The following is a 14,982-nucleotide window of genomic DNA, read 5'->3' as shown; positions in this document are numbered from 1 at the left end:
GTGATAGTGCCAGTAGGCCATCGCTTCCCCCATGTTCTGAATGACCAACTTAGGCTATTTACCTGTAAATGTCAATATATTATTCACATCTTGAATGATCTGACATGTCAAAAATCTATATTCTTCACAGGCACAATAAATTGGACTGTACAGGTTTATAAAGACATTAACAGCAGTAACAACACCTTCCCTTCACTGGAGATTGAATAAACTAAGCCAATTATAGCTTTTGAAATATATCTATGACAGGGAAACATTTGTCACAGATTGCAATTTATTTTTGGTCATTTGTTATAAGCTAATCAGTTCTAAGTTAAATATCTTTAACAGCGCCGCAAAAACGTGCAGCAGAGCAACTGAAGTCTGCCTCCCTCAATTCAAAGTCTATGTTACAGATTACTCAGGCAGCCTGGTTGCTGCAACACATGCACTTCACATACATTTTGTAGTCTGCAGATATGGATGCTGATGGTAGAGGCTCAGGTTTCCTTTCCATCACATGCTGGGTGTGAGTATTTCCCTTATTTACTGCCTACCACTGTCCTGTGTTAGAAGGATTTGCACACTGGTAATCAACCTATTTAATTGTGTACCTTCCTCCACATCAAGTCCTGTGGCAGAATTCAAATCCAGATCTCCTTCCCTGTCCACACAATCCAGTCCAAATCTCTCATCAAGACTATAATTCAGACCTCAGAGACTCACTATCAAGTGCTTTGGGTATATGCTTGCTATTTCTTCAAGGAGGTTTTGAACAGTACTTTTCAGTTGCTTTGGCTTTGTAAAAGAAACAAGCAAAGAAAGTACCTCACCATAACTCCTTAATCATATCTCAATCTGTACTTCAATTGAAATAAACTCATTAACCTCCAAGTCTATTTTAGTACTATGTGGAAGAATGACTCCTCAAAGCAATTCACAATCAGGTACAAACATGTCAATTGCCTGATATCAGTGTCACCTACATTTACCAAATTAATTGATTCAAGTTTCAGTCGAGTTCTGTGCAGCAGACAATGGGTTGGTTGGGTTTGAGGTAGGGGTGCTTTTCCTGTAAAACTTACAATAACCTGCAACTTTATCCATTCTGTCAGAAATCCTGAAGTCAAGGACTTATCCTGTTTTGTAACATGGTTGGATCGAGGATTGGTTAACGAACAGGAAGCAAAGAGTGGGGATTAATAATTGTTTTTCCGGTCGGCGAACAGTGACTAGTTTTGTGCCTCAGGGATTAGTACTGGGACTGCACTTGTTTATAATTTACACAGATGATTTGGAGTTGGGACCACATGTAGTGTGTCAAAGTTTTGGATCACACTAAGATGAGTGGTAGAGCAAAGTGTTCAGAAGACCCTGCAAGCTTGCAGAGGGACATTGATAGTTTAAGTGAGTGGGCGAAGGTCTGACAGATGGAATTCAATGTTGATAAATGTGAAATCACCCACTTCATAACAGTACAAAGGACTGTTATGTAAAAAGGACTGTTATTTAAACAGTCAGAAATTGCAGCCTGCTGCTGGGCAGAGGGACCTGCGTGTCCTTGTGTATGAATCACAGAAAGTTGGTTTGCAGGTACAACAAGTAATTAAGAAGGCAAATGGAATTTTGTTCTTCATTGCTAGAGAGATTGAATTTAAAGGCAAGGATGCTGGTAAAGCCACACCTGGGTATTGTGTGCAGTTTTGATCCCCCTAATTTGAAAAGAATGTACTGGCACTGGAGGGAGTGCAGAGGAGATTCACCAGGTTGTTTCCAGAGTTAAGAGGGGTGGAGAAGCTGAATGGACTAGGGTTATATTCATAGCAATTTAGAAGAATGGGGGGGGGGGGGGGTGGAATCTTATGGAAACATTCAAAATTGTGAAGAGAACTTAGGATTGAATTAAGGAGGAACTTCTTCACCCTAAGGGTTGTGAATCTGTAGAATTCCCTACTCAGTAAAGTAGTTGAGGCTTCCTCATTGAACGTTTTGAAAGCAGAGACAGATAATTCCTTTACTACTCAAGACATTAAGGGTTATGGTGAAACGGTGGATAAGTGGAACTGAGGCCACAAAAACATCAGCCATGATCTTACTGAATGGCAGAAGGGGCTCAAAAGGCCACGTGGCCTACTCCTGCTCCTGGTTCTTGTGTATTTTTCAACATTCAACTGTGTAAAGCAGAAAGTGTACCAAAATTCTGAGATGATATTACTATTTATCAAGTTGGCTGAGTGACCTACTTTCCTTCTCAGGGAAAGGGAAGAGATGTTTCTCTTTCCATTGCAACAGTTCTGAAAAGAATCTTTTGAGGAGGGATGTAGAAACCTTCCATCAGACTTTTCACATTGCTTTAAACAGTTTGCAGTACAGCTAACTGTTCCCTCTCTAACTATGACTGAGAGACTCCTTTCTTGAAGTTGCTAAATATCTGGCTTCCTCAATGAGGTCACAACATGCTTTTTGTGGTGACCGACACTGTGTTGGGCCAAGGATGAGTAAAAAAAGGTCATTCACTTCACTAATCTCTTGGTCATGAAGAGGATTGCTGCACGCATCCCATATCTAAAAGTACTGGGCAGAACTTGTTGAATAAAAATGGTGTACAAATGGACCAGCAATCTGACTGGGTTTTTGTTTTTATTCAGACACGGGTGTAGGTGATGCTGGCTGGGCCAGTGGTTATCGCCCATCCCTTGCTGGCCTTGAGAAGACGGTGGTGAGCTGCCTTCTTAAACCGCTGCAGTCAGTGTGTTGTAGAAGACACACATTTGGGACGGCGTTCCAGGGTTTGGGCCAATGTTCTCTCTTGGTACAGCTACTCTAACATTCCCTGCACAGCAATCAGAGTACTGACACGGTTTACAGAACTGACTTCAGTTTGAGTCATGCGTTGATCAGATGGAGGAAGTTGGAACAGTGCTATCGTTGGTAGACATACAGGTGAAAACCAAGTTTGAATTAAAACTTTTCTGCATCTTTAACCAAGTAACACTGAAAATTGTGCACAAACGTAAGCAGAATTTTTTTGCAAGTATTTTATTTGTTTGGTCTCAGGAGATAGGTGGTTGCATGCAGGTCACATTCATTGCTGATCTTTGGATAACAGGATAATTGAATCATTTTCTGGGTCACTTCCAAGGCATGGTGATGGAATGTTAAGGAACATTAACTCTCCTGAGACATTCTGTAGGTCACAGTTTACAAATCATCCGGCATATAACTCTAAGAATCAACCATTGGATGAATGACCCTCACCTTTCATCAGGTGTCCCACTAGTGCAAAGTTGAAGTTGGAATTGAAATTCAGGCCCACAAAATGGTCCATCTGCTTGCAATGCCACTCCAAAGGCCGCCTGATCTCCATAAATACCTCTTCTGGACTCTGCAGATAAAAGAAAATGAAAACTGGGTAAGGTTGCCTGCTCCATAACTGTTGGAAAAGTTACTGCTGTGAGGCAGGGAACAAGTGGCAGAGACAACCACTGGTTTGTCAGCACAATCTGGTCCATGGTTGTTTTGCCTTTTGGTTCTCATTTTGAATCAAAATGGTATCTCGAGACACACCCTTTGAAAAGTTCATTGACACTTGGGCTCAAGTTTCCATCTACTTACCGTTGTAAACCCCGAGTAGTTTGTACATATTTACTAGTGAAACAATTTAAATGACCACTAATCCAGGCTTCAGACGAATTTTACATTCTTAGTGCCAGGACATGGTCTGACACAAGCAATTAAAATTGAAGGGTGCTTGAAAGCCCTAATATTATTGATATTTCTATCATTTCACAGGTTAGTTTTTATTCCAAGTACATGGAGCGGGGTGGAGGGGGAGAGAGGGAGAGAGAGGGAGGGAGAGAGAGAGAGAGAGAGAGAGAGAGAGAGAGAGAGAGGGAGGGAGAGAGAGAGAGAGAGAGAGAGAGAGAGAGAGAGAGAGAGAGAGGGAGAGGGAGAGAGGGAGAGGGAGAGAGGGAGAGAGGGAGAGAGAGAGAGAGAGAGAGAGAGAGAGAGAGAGAGAGAGAGAGAGAGAGAGAGAGAACGAGAGAAGACATGGAGAGAGAGGAGAGAGCAAGAGAAGACGGGCAGAGACAGAGGTATGGTGGCGGGGCACGAGTTGCAGAGAGAGATGACATACAGACAGTGCTGGAAGCGAGTTGTCAGATAGGGAATCTATGGGTCCAGCAGCAAAAACTTTTATGACATATTTGGAGCAGTCACCTCACCTTTTCATTGAAGACTTTAAGACTGTCCAATGTGTGCAGGTTCTGTTCCAGTAATGCAGTACCAGCCGAGTACAGATTAACTTCATCCAGCTGCAACACCGCCACTGCTACCCAAAATAGGGCCTTGTGCATGTTGGAGTCCTTTCAGAAGAAAACATTTGTGGTCAGTCAAGCAAAATCTTCTTAGAATTAATTTCACAGTTGCACATTTGCTTAACAGATACCAATGCACGAAGATTAGATCTGGCCTCCCATAACAGAAACACAGAATATCCGAAGTGGAACATGCCCTGTACATATGCAGTGAGACATTCCCGCTCCTGTAGTGAAATCCCCTTGCTATGAAGGCCACATACTATTTGCCTCCTTCACTGCCTGCTGCACCCTGATTCTTACTCTAAACAATTGGGTATGAGGCATTGCTGTACTTCCACTTTTCCCAATCTGTTGCCATTCAGGTAAGAAGTCTGTTTAGGGAAAAAAAACAGGAGTGAACACATTTAGATCAATAAACTGCATTGATTTAAGTCTTTTCTTCATCTTTGGGGTGGCTCTTGTACTAACAATCTGTTCCCAGACCAAGTAAGTGACTTAATCATAATCTTAGCTAGCACGCCCTTTACTGCAGTATAACACAAGAAGTGATTTCACATGATGGTCGAATATGGAAAGGCAGTGCGTAACAGCTTGTCGGTAACTGCAGAGCAGCAATGGTAGAAACCCTATTGTTTTAAATAAGTCCCTTGACTGCTCTTTGACAGGAGAAGTTGACTTACGGAGCTCGCCAATTTTACCTATATTTACTCATTGATGCTTTTTGAATCTGGTAGCTCCAGAGATTTTGACCGATTAAATGCTGCCTCACTACTAAATAAACATTAAAGTGATTTTGTGGCTACACTGTATCTTAACATACCTTTGGACACTTCTATTCCACAGTGACCTTTGATAAAGAGGTGCTTCGGGAGTTGGAACATGTGGCCTAGTTTGAATGGTATCTAGACCACAAGCTCCCCACTACAAATATTATAGGTAGTGATGCTTGAACAGAAAAGCAGAAACACAACATTCTGCAACCATGGCTTTTCATCAACTTTCCAAATGACAAACTAGAAAGATTACTCAATCAAAATCATGGGTTGACTCAAATTTACAACAGTTTCGGGATTTCATAACAATCCAAAATATGCACATTTATAGGATCATAGAATAGTTGACAGCACGTGAGACAATCATTTGGCTCATCATGTTTGCACCAGCTCTCTGCAAGGAGCCACCTACGCCCACTTCCCTGCATCTTTGTCCATTTTCTTCTCTAACATTAGCAATTATGGCTTTCGACTGGGCCAACATTTTGGTGTTCTGCAATCCTATGTATGCTTGCTTCCTAAACAATGGTGTATTTCTTCCCTTGTCTCACTGGCTCTTCTACTCTCAGCTCGACCATTTACAATCAGAGCCCTAGTTTCCAAGCAGGTGCTCAAGATTTGTAGGTGTTTCTTGTTGAACATAAGCAAAAATTCACGTGTTTACTTTCTTCAAATCTTCATTAGTTGAGTGCTGTCCAAATAATCCTCATAATATGTATCAAAAACTACACTTTTCCTGCATTCAATGTTTTCTTTTGTTTTGCTTATGTTCCTAAGTAAAGTTGACCATATATTGCATTTTAGTAATATCTTCACACTTTTCATAAAGATGATCCTTGTTCTAGAGGTCTGACATTTTTTGTGAGGTTTTGTTTTGAACAAGTTATCTCGAACATTTTTCTCATCAGATTTTAAACTTCTCCAGAAAATGATTCTTCTTTTATTCCCGTCAAATCCACTATTACTGTGTGTTCAGGCGTACACTCTTCCTTTGATGTCACAATACATAGTTTTACTGCAGGTTCACGATAATCCACATGGGACTGTTTGCTAGTTTTTTTCCAGGAGTCTTTTGATGGGTTTTTCTCTATATCAGCCAGAATTATGACATCCACATATCTCAGATAGTTTACATCCTGTCCTCATACAAAAGCTCCCACTAAGTCTGATGAATATTTTAGAATTGTTTCACTTTAAAGACTGAAAGGATCTGGAGACAGTACACAATCTGATTGCATTAATTTTTTGTATACCTATCAATTTACTGCATACCCTGTGGCGCTGCAAATTTCTTCTCTTCAAATGATGATCTAATTCTCTTTTGAAAGATATGATTGAATCAGCCTCCAACACACACTCAGGCAGTACATTCCAGATCCTAATATGTTCCTGTCAAAGTTTCTCAAGTCACCATTGCTTCTTTTGCCAACCAGCTAAAATCGGCATCATCTAGTCCTTGATCCTTCCAGTAATGGGAGCAAATTTTGGCTCAGTGTATCCAATTGTCTTCATGTTGAAACCTCTATCAAATCTCAAGACTTTTTTATTCTCTGGATAATGTCCTCAGTTTCTCCAATCAAGAGGATTAACTGAAAATCGATATCTCTGGCACCATTCTTCTGAATTTCTTTTATTTGTTCACGAGATGAGGACATCGCTGGCCAGACAGCATTTAGTGCCCATCCCTAATTGACCAGAGGGCAGTTCAGAGTCAACCACATTGCAGTGGGTCTGGAGTCACATGTAGGCCAGACCAGGTAAGGATGGCAGTTTCTTTCCCTAAAGGACATTAGTGAACCAGGTGGGCATTTTCGACAATCAACAATGGATTCATTGTCATCATTAGATTGTTAATTCCAGATATTTACTGAATTCAAATCCCACCATCTGCCAGGCCTGGATTCGAACCCAGGTCCCCAGAGCATTACCTGGGTCTCTGGACTAACAGTCCAGTGATAATACCAATAGGTAACTGCCTCCCCTAATGTCCTTTAGGGAAGGAAACTGCCATCTTTACCTGGTCTGGTCTACATGTGACTCCAGACCCACAGCAATGTGGTTGACTCCCAACTGCTCTCTGGGCAATAAGTGCTGGCTAGTCATCCCTCATCCAGTGAATGAATTTAAAAAAAGCCTTCACAGCCTTCCTGAAATCTCAAAATTCTTTGAAGCTGGTGAAGTGATTCTGAAATGTGATTACTGTTGTATTTTACAAAGTGCTGCAAACTCCCAAACAGCAATCTGAGAATGTCTAAATAATCTGCTTTTGTGACATCAATTGGAGGAATAAATATTGGACACATCCGTAAGGTCATCTCATTTGCTCTTTTTAAAAATCATGAAATGGGATCTTGCATGCCCAATTGATGGAGCCAAGAGAGACTTGGCTTAATGTCTCACCCAAAAGGTAGCATCTCCATCAAAGCATTACACAAGATCATTGTTAGGTTTCTGACAAACTTAACAGGATCTACACTTGTGAAAAATTTGCCTTTAAAGACTGAAAAGATAGCTAAGCATTTACTGTATGCCCTATAGTCCTGCAATTTTCTTCTCTTCAGACGACACATTTGACAACTATTTGCTCACATCCAGCACTTACCTTATTCAGCAGTGGTTGGAGCTTGGTCAGTGCAATGACAGTTGCTTCTATCAAAACCTGGCTGTTGTGGTTATCCGGACCTTTGAGGCAACTCTCCAGGCCCTGTGTACAAAACCTTAGTTATTAGTTTTCACTGGAGAAAACCTACACGTGTTTGCTTTCACACAAGACAGTGACTGCATTGGCACGAAACCTGCACGTCCATTTCTGCAAAATTAATACAAAGTCTAAGTGACAGCGCCAGACTTTACAGAATGGCTTTGTGTTATCCATTTAAAACTAGGTGAAATCCAGTCAAACTCAATTTCACCAACATTATAAGGAGGTAAGAGGATAGTGGATGGAAAGTCTTCATTTCAACATTTAAGTATCGAAAAGGAGTCAGACATAGAAGATTCTTTGAGTAGCAGTCACCATTCAATTGATACATACAATCCAAACACTGTCCTGACCTCAACACAAAAATCAAACCTATCGTGTAAGAACTACGGCATGTCACTTTTCCAACAAAACATACGGATCATGACGAGTTGTCACTCAGCCCCTCAAACCTGCACCTACATTCAATATGATCATGGCTGATACTACTGTAGCCTCAAATCCATCTCTGCGCCTACCCTTGATAACCTTGCAACCCCTTGCTGAACAAAAATCTACCCAACTGACTTCAAAATATTGATGGGCTTTGTCTCAATCAGCTTGTCAGGGAGAGCTCCAAAGCCTCATGATCTTTGGAGAAGAAATTTCACCTCATCTGTTATAAATTATTAACCCCTGATTTTTAAACAGTGACCCCGAGTTCTCGCACATAAGACTCCAAATGAGGTCTCAGCAGCATCTTGTACAGTTTACAGTTATATCCCTCCTTTGTTATTCTCTTCCTCTCCCAATGAAAGACAGTATTCCATTTGCCTTCTTTGAAACCTTACCTACCAGTGCTGCTACCTGCACACCAAGATTTCTCATTTCATCAATCCCTCACAGTATATTCCCATTTATTGCTTATTTTCTTTTATTGTTTGACCTCCGTATATACATTACCTCACACTGAGCAGAGTTGAATTCCATCGGCCATTTTCCTTGCCAGTAACACAGTGAAATCATTTTGGAGCTATCCTTTACGCTATACACCACCCAATTTGTGTGCTGTCTGCAAATTTCCTAATTGTGCCCCCAATAATCAAATTAAATGGTGAATACATAAAATAAATAGCAGGGATCCCAACACTAAGCTGAGGAACACCATATAAAACAGCTTCCCATTTGCAATGGCAGCCATTGATGCTTTACCCTCTGTTTCCATTACTAAGCTAACTTTGGATCCAATTCGACACATCACCCTGTGTCCCATGGGATTTGACTTATTTGACTTGTCTGTCATGTGGGATCATGTGAAGTGAGACACGGAGCGGGCTGGAGCAAGTCGCAGCGAAGTGGAGTAAATTGGAGTGAGGTGGAGTTAATTGGAGTCAAGTGCAGAGGGACAGAGTGAGTTGATGTGTGGTATAGTCAGGCCCTGCAGGATTTTTTATGATTCAATCAAATCGCCTCTTGCTCTTCTAAACATCACTGTGTACAAGCTTAGCCTGACCAAGTCTAATAAACCTTCTCTAATGCTGCCTCTAATGCAGTTACAGCCTTCTTTGAATGAAGTAACCAATACTGTGCACAATACACCAGAGGCAGTTTCATCAGTGCCCTGCATAATAATGCACAACTTCACCAGTTCTGTATTCAATTCCCTTCACAATAAACAGCTACATACTACTAAGTTACCTCCTTACTCACCTTTGTGCTTTATGCACCAAGAAATGTGTGTCCCTCTGCAAAATCTCACGGTTCACATATACTTTTTTCATTCTGGCTAAAGCAGACAACTTCACATTTTCCTTTATTATATTTCGTTTGCCACATCTTTTCCTACTCATTTAGACTATCAATACCTTTTGTAATCTCATGTTCTTCACAATTTTCTTTCCTACCTACCTTCCTGCTGCCAACCATATCTTCAACCCATTCATTGAAGTCATTTCTATAAATTGTAAATAGTTGTGGTTCCAGCATCGATCATTGAGGAAAAACTATTATTACATTTTGCCAAGCCGAATAAGACCTCTTTCCTTCTGACAGCCAGCCAATCATCTCCATGCTACCACCTATAACACAAACTTTTATTTATCACAGTAACCCTTGCTGTGGCACAATATCAAACACTTTCTAGAAGTTTAAGAACAGTACATCCACCAGTTACCCTTTATCCGCACAACATGTTACCTCCTCAAAGAATGGGCAAACATGATTTCGCTTTAATGAAAAACCAAAAGAACTGCAGATGCCATAAATCAGGAACAAAAACAAAACTGTCGGAAAAGCTAAGGAGGTCTGGCAGAATTTGTGAAGAAAAATTAGAGTTAATGTTTCAGCTCCAGTGACCTCTCCTCAGAACTTCCCTTTGGCAAACCTAGTTGAATCCATCTGATAACCTCCAGCCGATCTGAGGGCCCTGTTATAACTTCTTTAATAATTATGTCTAACATTTTCCCTGTGGTAAGTGTTAAGCTAAGTAAACTGTAGTTTTGTGTTTTCTGTCTGCCTCTCTTTTTGAGAAAAAGATTTATATTTGCTATCTTTCAATTCATCGAGGTTGGCACCTAATTTTGTGAAATTAAAACCAGTGCATCAAAGACCTCACTAACCACCTCTTTTATGACCCTTGGATGACGACGATCAGGAGCCTGGCCCTCAGTCCACAGCTCCAACAACTGACTCAATACCATTTCTCTGGCGATTGTGATTTTACTGAGTTCCTCCCTTCTATTTCCTGTTTTATAGTTGCATCTGGGATGTTGTTTGTATTGTCTGTAATGAAGACTGTTGTAAAATACCTGTTTAATTCATTTGCCATTTTTTCATTTTCTGTTATCCATTCTGCATACTCACTTTCTACAGGGCCCATGTTAACTTTGTTAACCCCTTTTAAAATATTTATAGAAAGTCAGACCTGTTTTTGTATTTCTGGCTAACTTACTCTCAGACTGTAATTTTTCCCTCTATTAATTTTTTCGGTCATTCTTTGTTGAGTTGGGTATTCTGTCCAATCTTCTAACCCACCACCTTTCTTTGAACAATTATGTGCTTTCTCTTTCAGCTTGATACTATTTAACATGTAGTTATTCATAGATAGTGCCTCTGATCCTTTAAATGTTTACCACTGCATGTTTATTGACCTATCCTTGTCTGATCTGCCAAATCACTTTAGCCAGCTCTGCTGGTTCTTTCTTAAGCTGTTCTTCCTCTGGAACCCTTGACAAGACCTTGCTTAAGTCTGGTAACTTCAGAATTTGAATGTAGATTTCAGTTTAGCACCCTAAAATCAGAAGTAAAATTGTACAAAATAAAAATCTGAAAGCTTTTTGGCGAGCAAGATATAATTTTACTTTCATGAGGGACTGGAGTGAAGTAATATCAGAATTTGGCTTGGTGTCTGAACTGCGATCATTAGGGTATTATTGACCGGTGGAGTAGACATTAGTTTGAGATAGATCTGACAAAGGATCAATAATCCTTTGGATTATTAATCCAAGGAAGGCAAATGCAGCCTTGGCATTTATTTCGAGGGGACTTGAGTATAAAAGCAGGGCTGTACTTCTGAAGCTCTACAAGGCTCTGGTCAGCTACATTTGGAGTACTGTGTGCAGTTTTTGTCCCCACATCTCAGGAAGGATATACTAGCCCTGGAGTAGGTTCAGAGGAGGTTCACGAGAATGCTCCCAGGAATGAAAAGCTTAACGTAACTGGAACGTTTGAGGACTCTGGGAATGTACTCGACGGAGTTTAGAAACATGAGGGGGGATCTAATTGAAATTTACCAAATACTGAATGGCCTGGACAGAATGGATATTGGGAAGATGTTTCCGTTGGTAGGAGAGACGAGGACCCAAAAGCACAGCCTTAGAGTAAAGGGGAGACCTTGTAAAATGGAGAGGAGGAGAAACTCCTTCAGCAAGGCAGTGGTGAATCTGTGGAATTCACAGCCACAGAAGACTGTGGAGGCCAGGTTGTTGATTACTTTTAATATGGAGATAGATACTTCCTTGATTGTCAAAGGTTCTGGGAGAAAGCGGGAGAACAGGGTTGAGAAACTTGGCAGCCAAGATTGAATGACAGAGCAGACTCAATGGGGTGAATGGCCTAATTTCTGCTCCTGTGTGTTATGGCCTTATAATCCAACCACGTGAAACTGTTACTGGCATTCTTATTTATTTTCACTTGGCTTACGTAGTTAACTTAAGCTGAGTCAGTCTGCTAAAAGCAGACCATCAAAATTCTACTCCTATAGCTACCTGGTTTCTACGTTTCTCTACCTATTCCAAAAATGGAATGGTTATCGCATGTAAGATGCACACATCCTGTTTATGTTCATTTCTCTAAGTGACTGATTATCTGATGTTGATAGTGATAAAACAACTGATGAAAGATTTTCCAAAACAACTTGTACATAAATATAACCTTCAATACAGAAAACATTCCATGGTTGAGAATCATACTTGGGAGTAATAGGGAAGGTCTGGAGAGGTCATAAAGCACAACAAAATAGACTTTAAAGGAGGTCTTCAAAGATGGTGAGAAATGTGCAGGACATTCTACAATGTGCAAGTAAAGATAACTGAAGGCTTTGTCACTAACGGCACATAGAAAACTGAGAAAAATGTGTAGTAGAGAAAAGTGCGGATACAAAGCTGCAGGAAGGTGCAAAGCTAGGGCACAACAAAACTGCAGTGGTTCTTAATCATAAGAACTAAGCCTTTGAAACTATATTTGGTGCAAAATACTACTAACCAAAGCTAAGACTTATTGCCAAGTGCACATTAAAAAAAAAGTAATGCAGAATTTAAATAGAATATTAAACTCTCAAACTGTTAACCACATTGTTTTGAGTTGGGTGCAGTTCATTTGCAAAGATAAAGTGACCTAGCTCCAGATGTCCGAATGTGTCCATGTCAAGATAGCATGATGTTTTAATTGGGTTTGGTTGTTGCCTCTCTCATGTTTAGCATATAGATTTCAGGTGAGGCGAAGGGTGCATAGAAATTGATGAACAACTGACTAACTGGCTGGTTAGACAAAACCTATACCCAAATAAGAGTGTTTTTATGCTCTTCAATGTTCATAAAATATCCTCCATTTTAGGATAATTTCAGCACTGGAATGCTAAGATTCATTCACCTACTCTAGGTTTTCAGTCACGCTCCAGGAATTTCACCTGCGTTAGTTCTCCTGTCCATTCTAATGGAAAACATTGTGTAAATAAAAAAATAGTAATTCTGTTGGGTAGTTACACTAGCTGGCTTGGGCAGCAGTTTCATTTATAGCTCAAGGAACATCAAAATTTTAAAGCCGCAAATGTTCATTGGCCCCTTTGAATACAATACAGTACTAACTTTCTTGATATATTCCATGCAGTTCAAGATCAGTTAGTCCTGAACCAGTTGACACTGCAAATGACACAGGAACCAGGTACTCCCACCAATTCCCACCTGTTCTGCCAACACAATAGAAACAAACTGTTCTTTCTTTATGTGCAAAGTGAAAAAGCACAGCACATTTATGAAACAATGCAATAAGTACTTGTAGCATACAAAGGCATTCATGGTCCATCACCAATTCAGTTTTCCAATCCCTGAAGCTTTGCCAAAATCATCTTATGCTACTTATAGACAACAGATCTTTTGGTTTGGTCTTCACTTGTGAAGTGAAGAGTAGCAGAATGGATACCCGTTAGGAAATACTGGTTCAACTAAGCTGCCATCTTTACACTGGAGTAGTCGCTGGTAAACAGTCAGCAATAAATGTTCAAGTAAAACCTCACTGCAGTATTTTTTAAATGCACCAAAATTTCTGCTCCATGCAATCTAGAATTTGCAAAAAAATTAGTTTGCTTTTTGGGATAGAGAAGAAGGTAGCAAAGGCACATTTACTGGGTCAGTTGAGGGGGAACTGGTGTCAAAAGCCTTGCGTGAAATTAAGAATTGCAGGTAGGGATGAGCGAATCTGTTTCGCTTTCCTACCCATCTTTTCTGCTGATGGTGCATGAATTTGATTTCACAAATTGACATTGTGGGGTTTGAATACTAAGTCTACAAAACCATAAACACTATACTTACCATGTATGGTCTGACTTGGGAGGAGAAAAAGACCTGTATTTATTATGGACAATGCTTCTGTGTTCTGCTAACTATTTATGGCTTTACACACTTCGGCTTATAATGCAGTGCAAAGACAGCAGCAAGTCAAAGAAATGTTTCACACTCACCTTGCTTAGGATTCGAATGATCTGTTTAATCTGCCCATGAGTAACTCGCTTACTGATACATCCAAAAACAACGAGCGCTCTTGGTTGAAGAGATGGATTGTACTGGAATGCAAATCTATGCAGATCAAGAATAATTGATACAGAATGAGACAAAGCTCCAGCATTATCAGACAATGCATTATCTAAGTACCAAACCAGTTAAAATATGGGGACCACACACAAATGTTACTTCAACTCAAGGAGAGAGATGATTGTTGGTTCAATACTCTGTTGCTTCCCAGTTAGCCAAACTCATCTAGTTGTCATACGTCTGGAATTCAGCCAGCTCCTACCCAAAAATTGGAGAGGGAAGAAGTCACCCAGCATTATCTATCCCTGCAGCAAAGAGAGCATACGGCTTCCTTCGACAGCAAGTCAGAACTTCAAGACCCTCTTCTGGAAAATCCACAAAGTGTCAGATTCATTTGTGCTGGTGCCACTGGTTCTCTCTGAAACTGTAGCATATGTAGTAACTTGAGAACCTTTCTTCAAAATATATTGCCGTTCCTTCACTGTTACTAGGTCAAAATCATGCAATTCCTTCTATGATGGCATTGTGGGTCAATCTACAGCATGTGGATGCAGCAGTTCAAGGTAGGAGCTCATTACCACCTCCCCAAGGGCAGCGAGGGACAGACAATAAATGCTGGCCAGCCTGTGCACTATGAGTGAACAAATAAATTAAAAAACAAAGGTGGATTTTTTTCACAGCTGCGAGAGCTCTAAGTTCAATCTAGTGGCACACAACAGTTCATATCAAAATTTTTCTTGGAGAAATTTAATTTAAAACTCCTTTCAGCTCAAATGCCCAGTTTGGAATAGCAAGAAATTTGGAAATGCTTGAGGGAATATCGTTAAAAGGATGCAAGGTAGTTTGGTCAATAAAATTTTCTCCATTGAAAACGATATACACGAGAAATAAGGGACATGGTCTATTTGACTATCAGACACCAAGTA

At 40.3% G+C, this 14,982-nt stretch overlaps 1 protein-coding gene across 4 annotated transcripts in view; it reads right to left on the bottom strand.

Annotated features, from left to right (window-relative positions):
• nf1a (neurofibromin 1a) overlaps nt 1-14,982 on the bottom strand; it is a 313,607-nt gene that overhangs the window by 28,304 nt on the left and 270,321 nt on the right. For all 4 annotated transcript variants that reach the window (XM_059655316.1, XM_059655318.1, XM_059655317.1 and 1 more), the window contains 4 exons: nt 13,987-14,101; nt 7,674-7,775; nt 4,203-4,343; nt 3,238-3,364 (listed from right to left, as the gene is read on the bottom strand). In XM_059655316.1, coding sequence (XP_059511299.1) covers nt 3,238-3,364; nt 4,203-4,343; nt 7,674-7,775; nt 13,987-14,101 — 485 coding nt within the window. The remainder of the gene's footprint in view (nt 1-3,237; nt 3,365-4,202; nt 4,344-7,673; nt 7,776-13,986; nt 14,102-14,982) is intronic.

The sequence above is a fragment of the Stegostoma tigrinum genome, chromosome 27 (genome assembly GCF_030684315.1).
Source record: "Stegostoma tigrinum isolate sSteTig4 chromosome 27, sSteTig4.hap1, whole genome shotgun sequence".
Lineage (NCBI taxonomy): Eukaryota > Metazoa > Chordata > Chondrichthyes > Orectolobiformes > Stegostomatidae > Stegostoma > Stegostoma tigrinum.
Note: the sequence above shows the minus strand (reverse complement) of the source record. Positions and strands in the feature narration are given on the sequence as shown.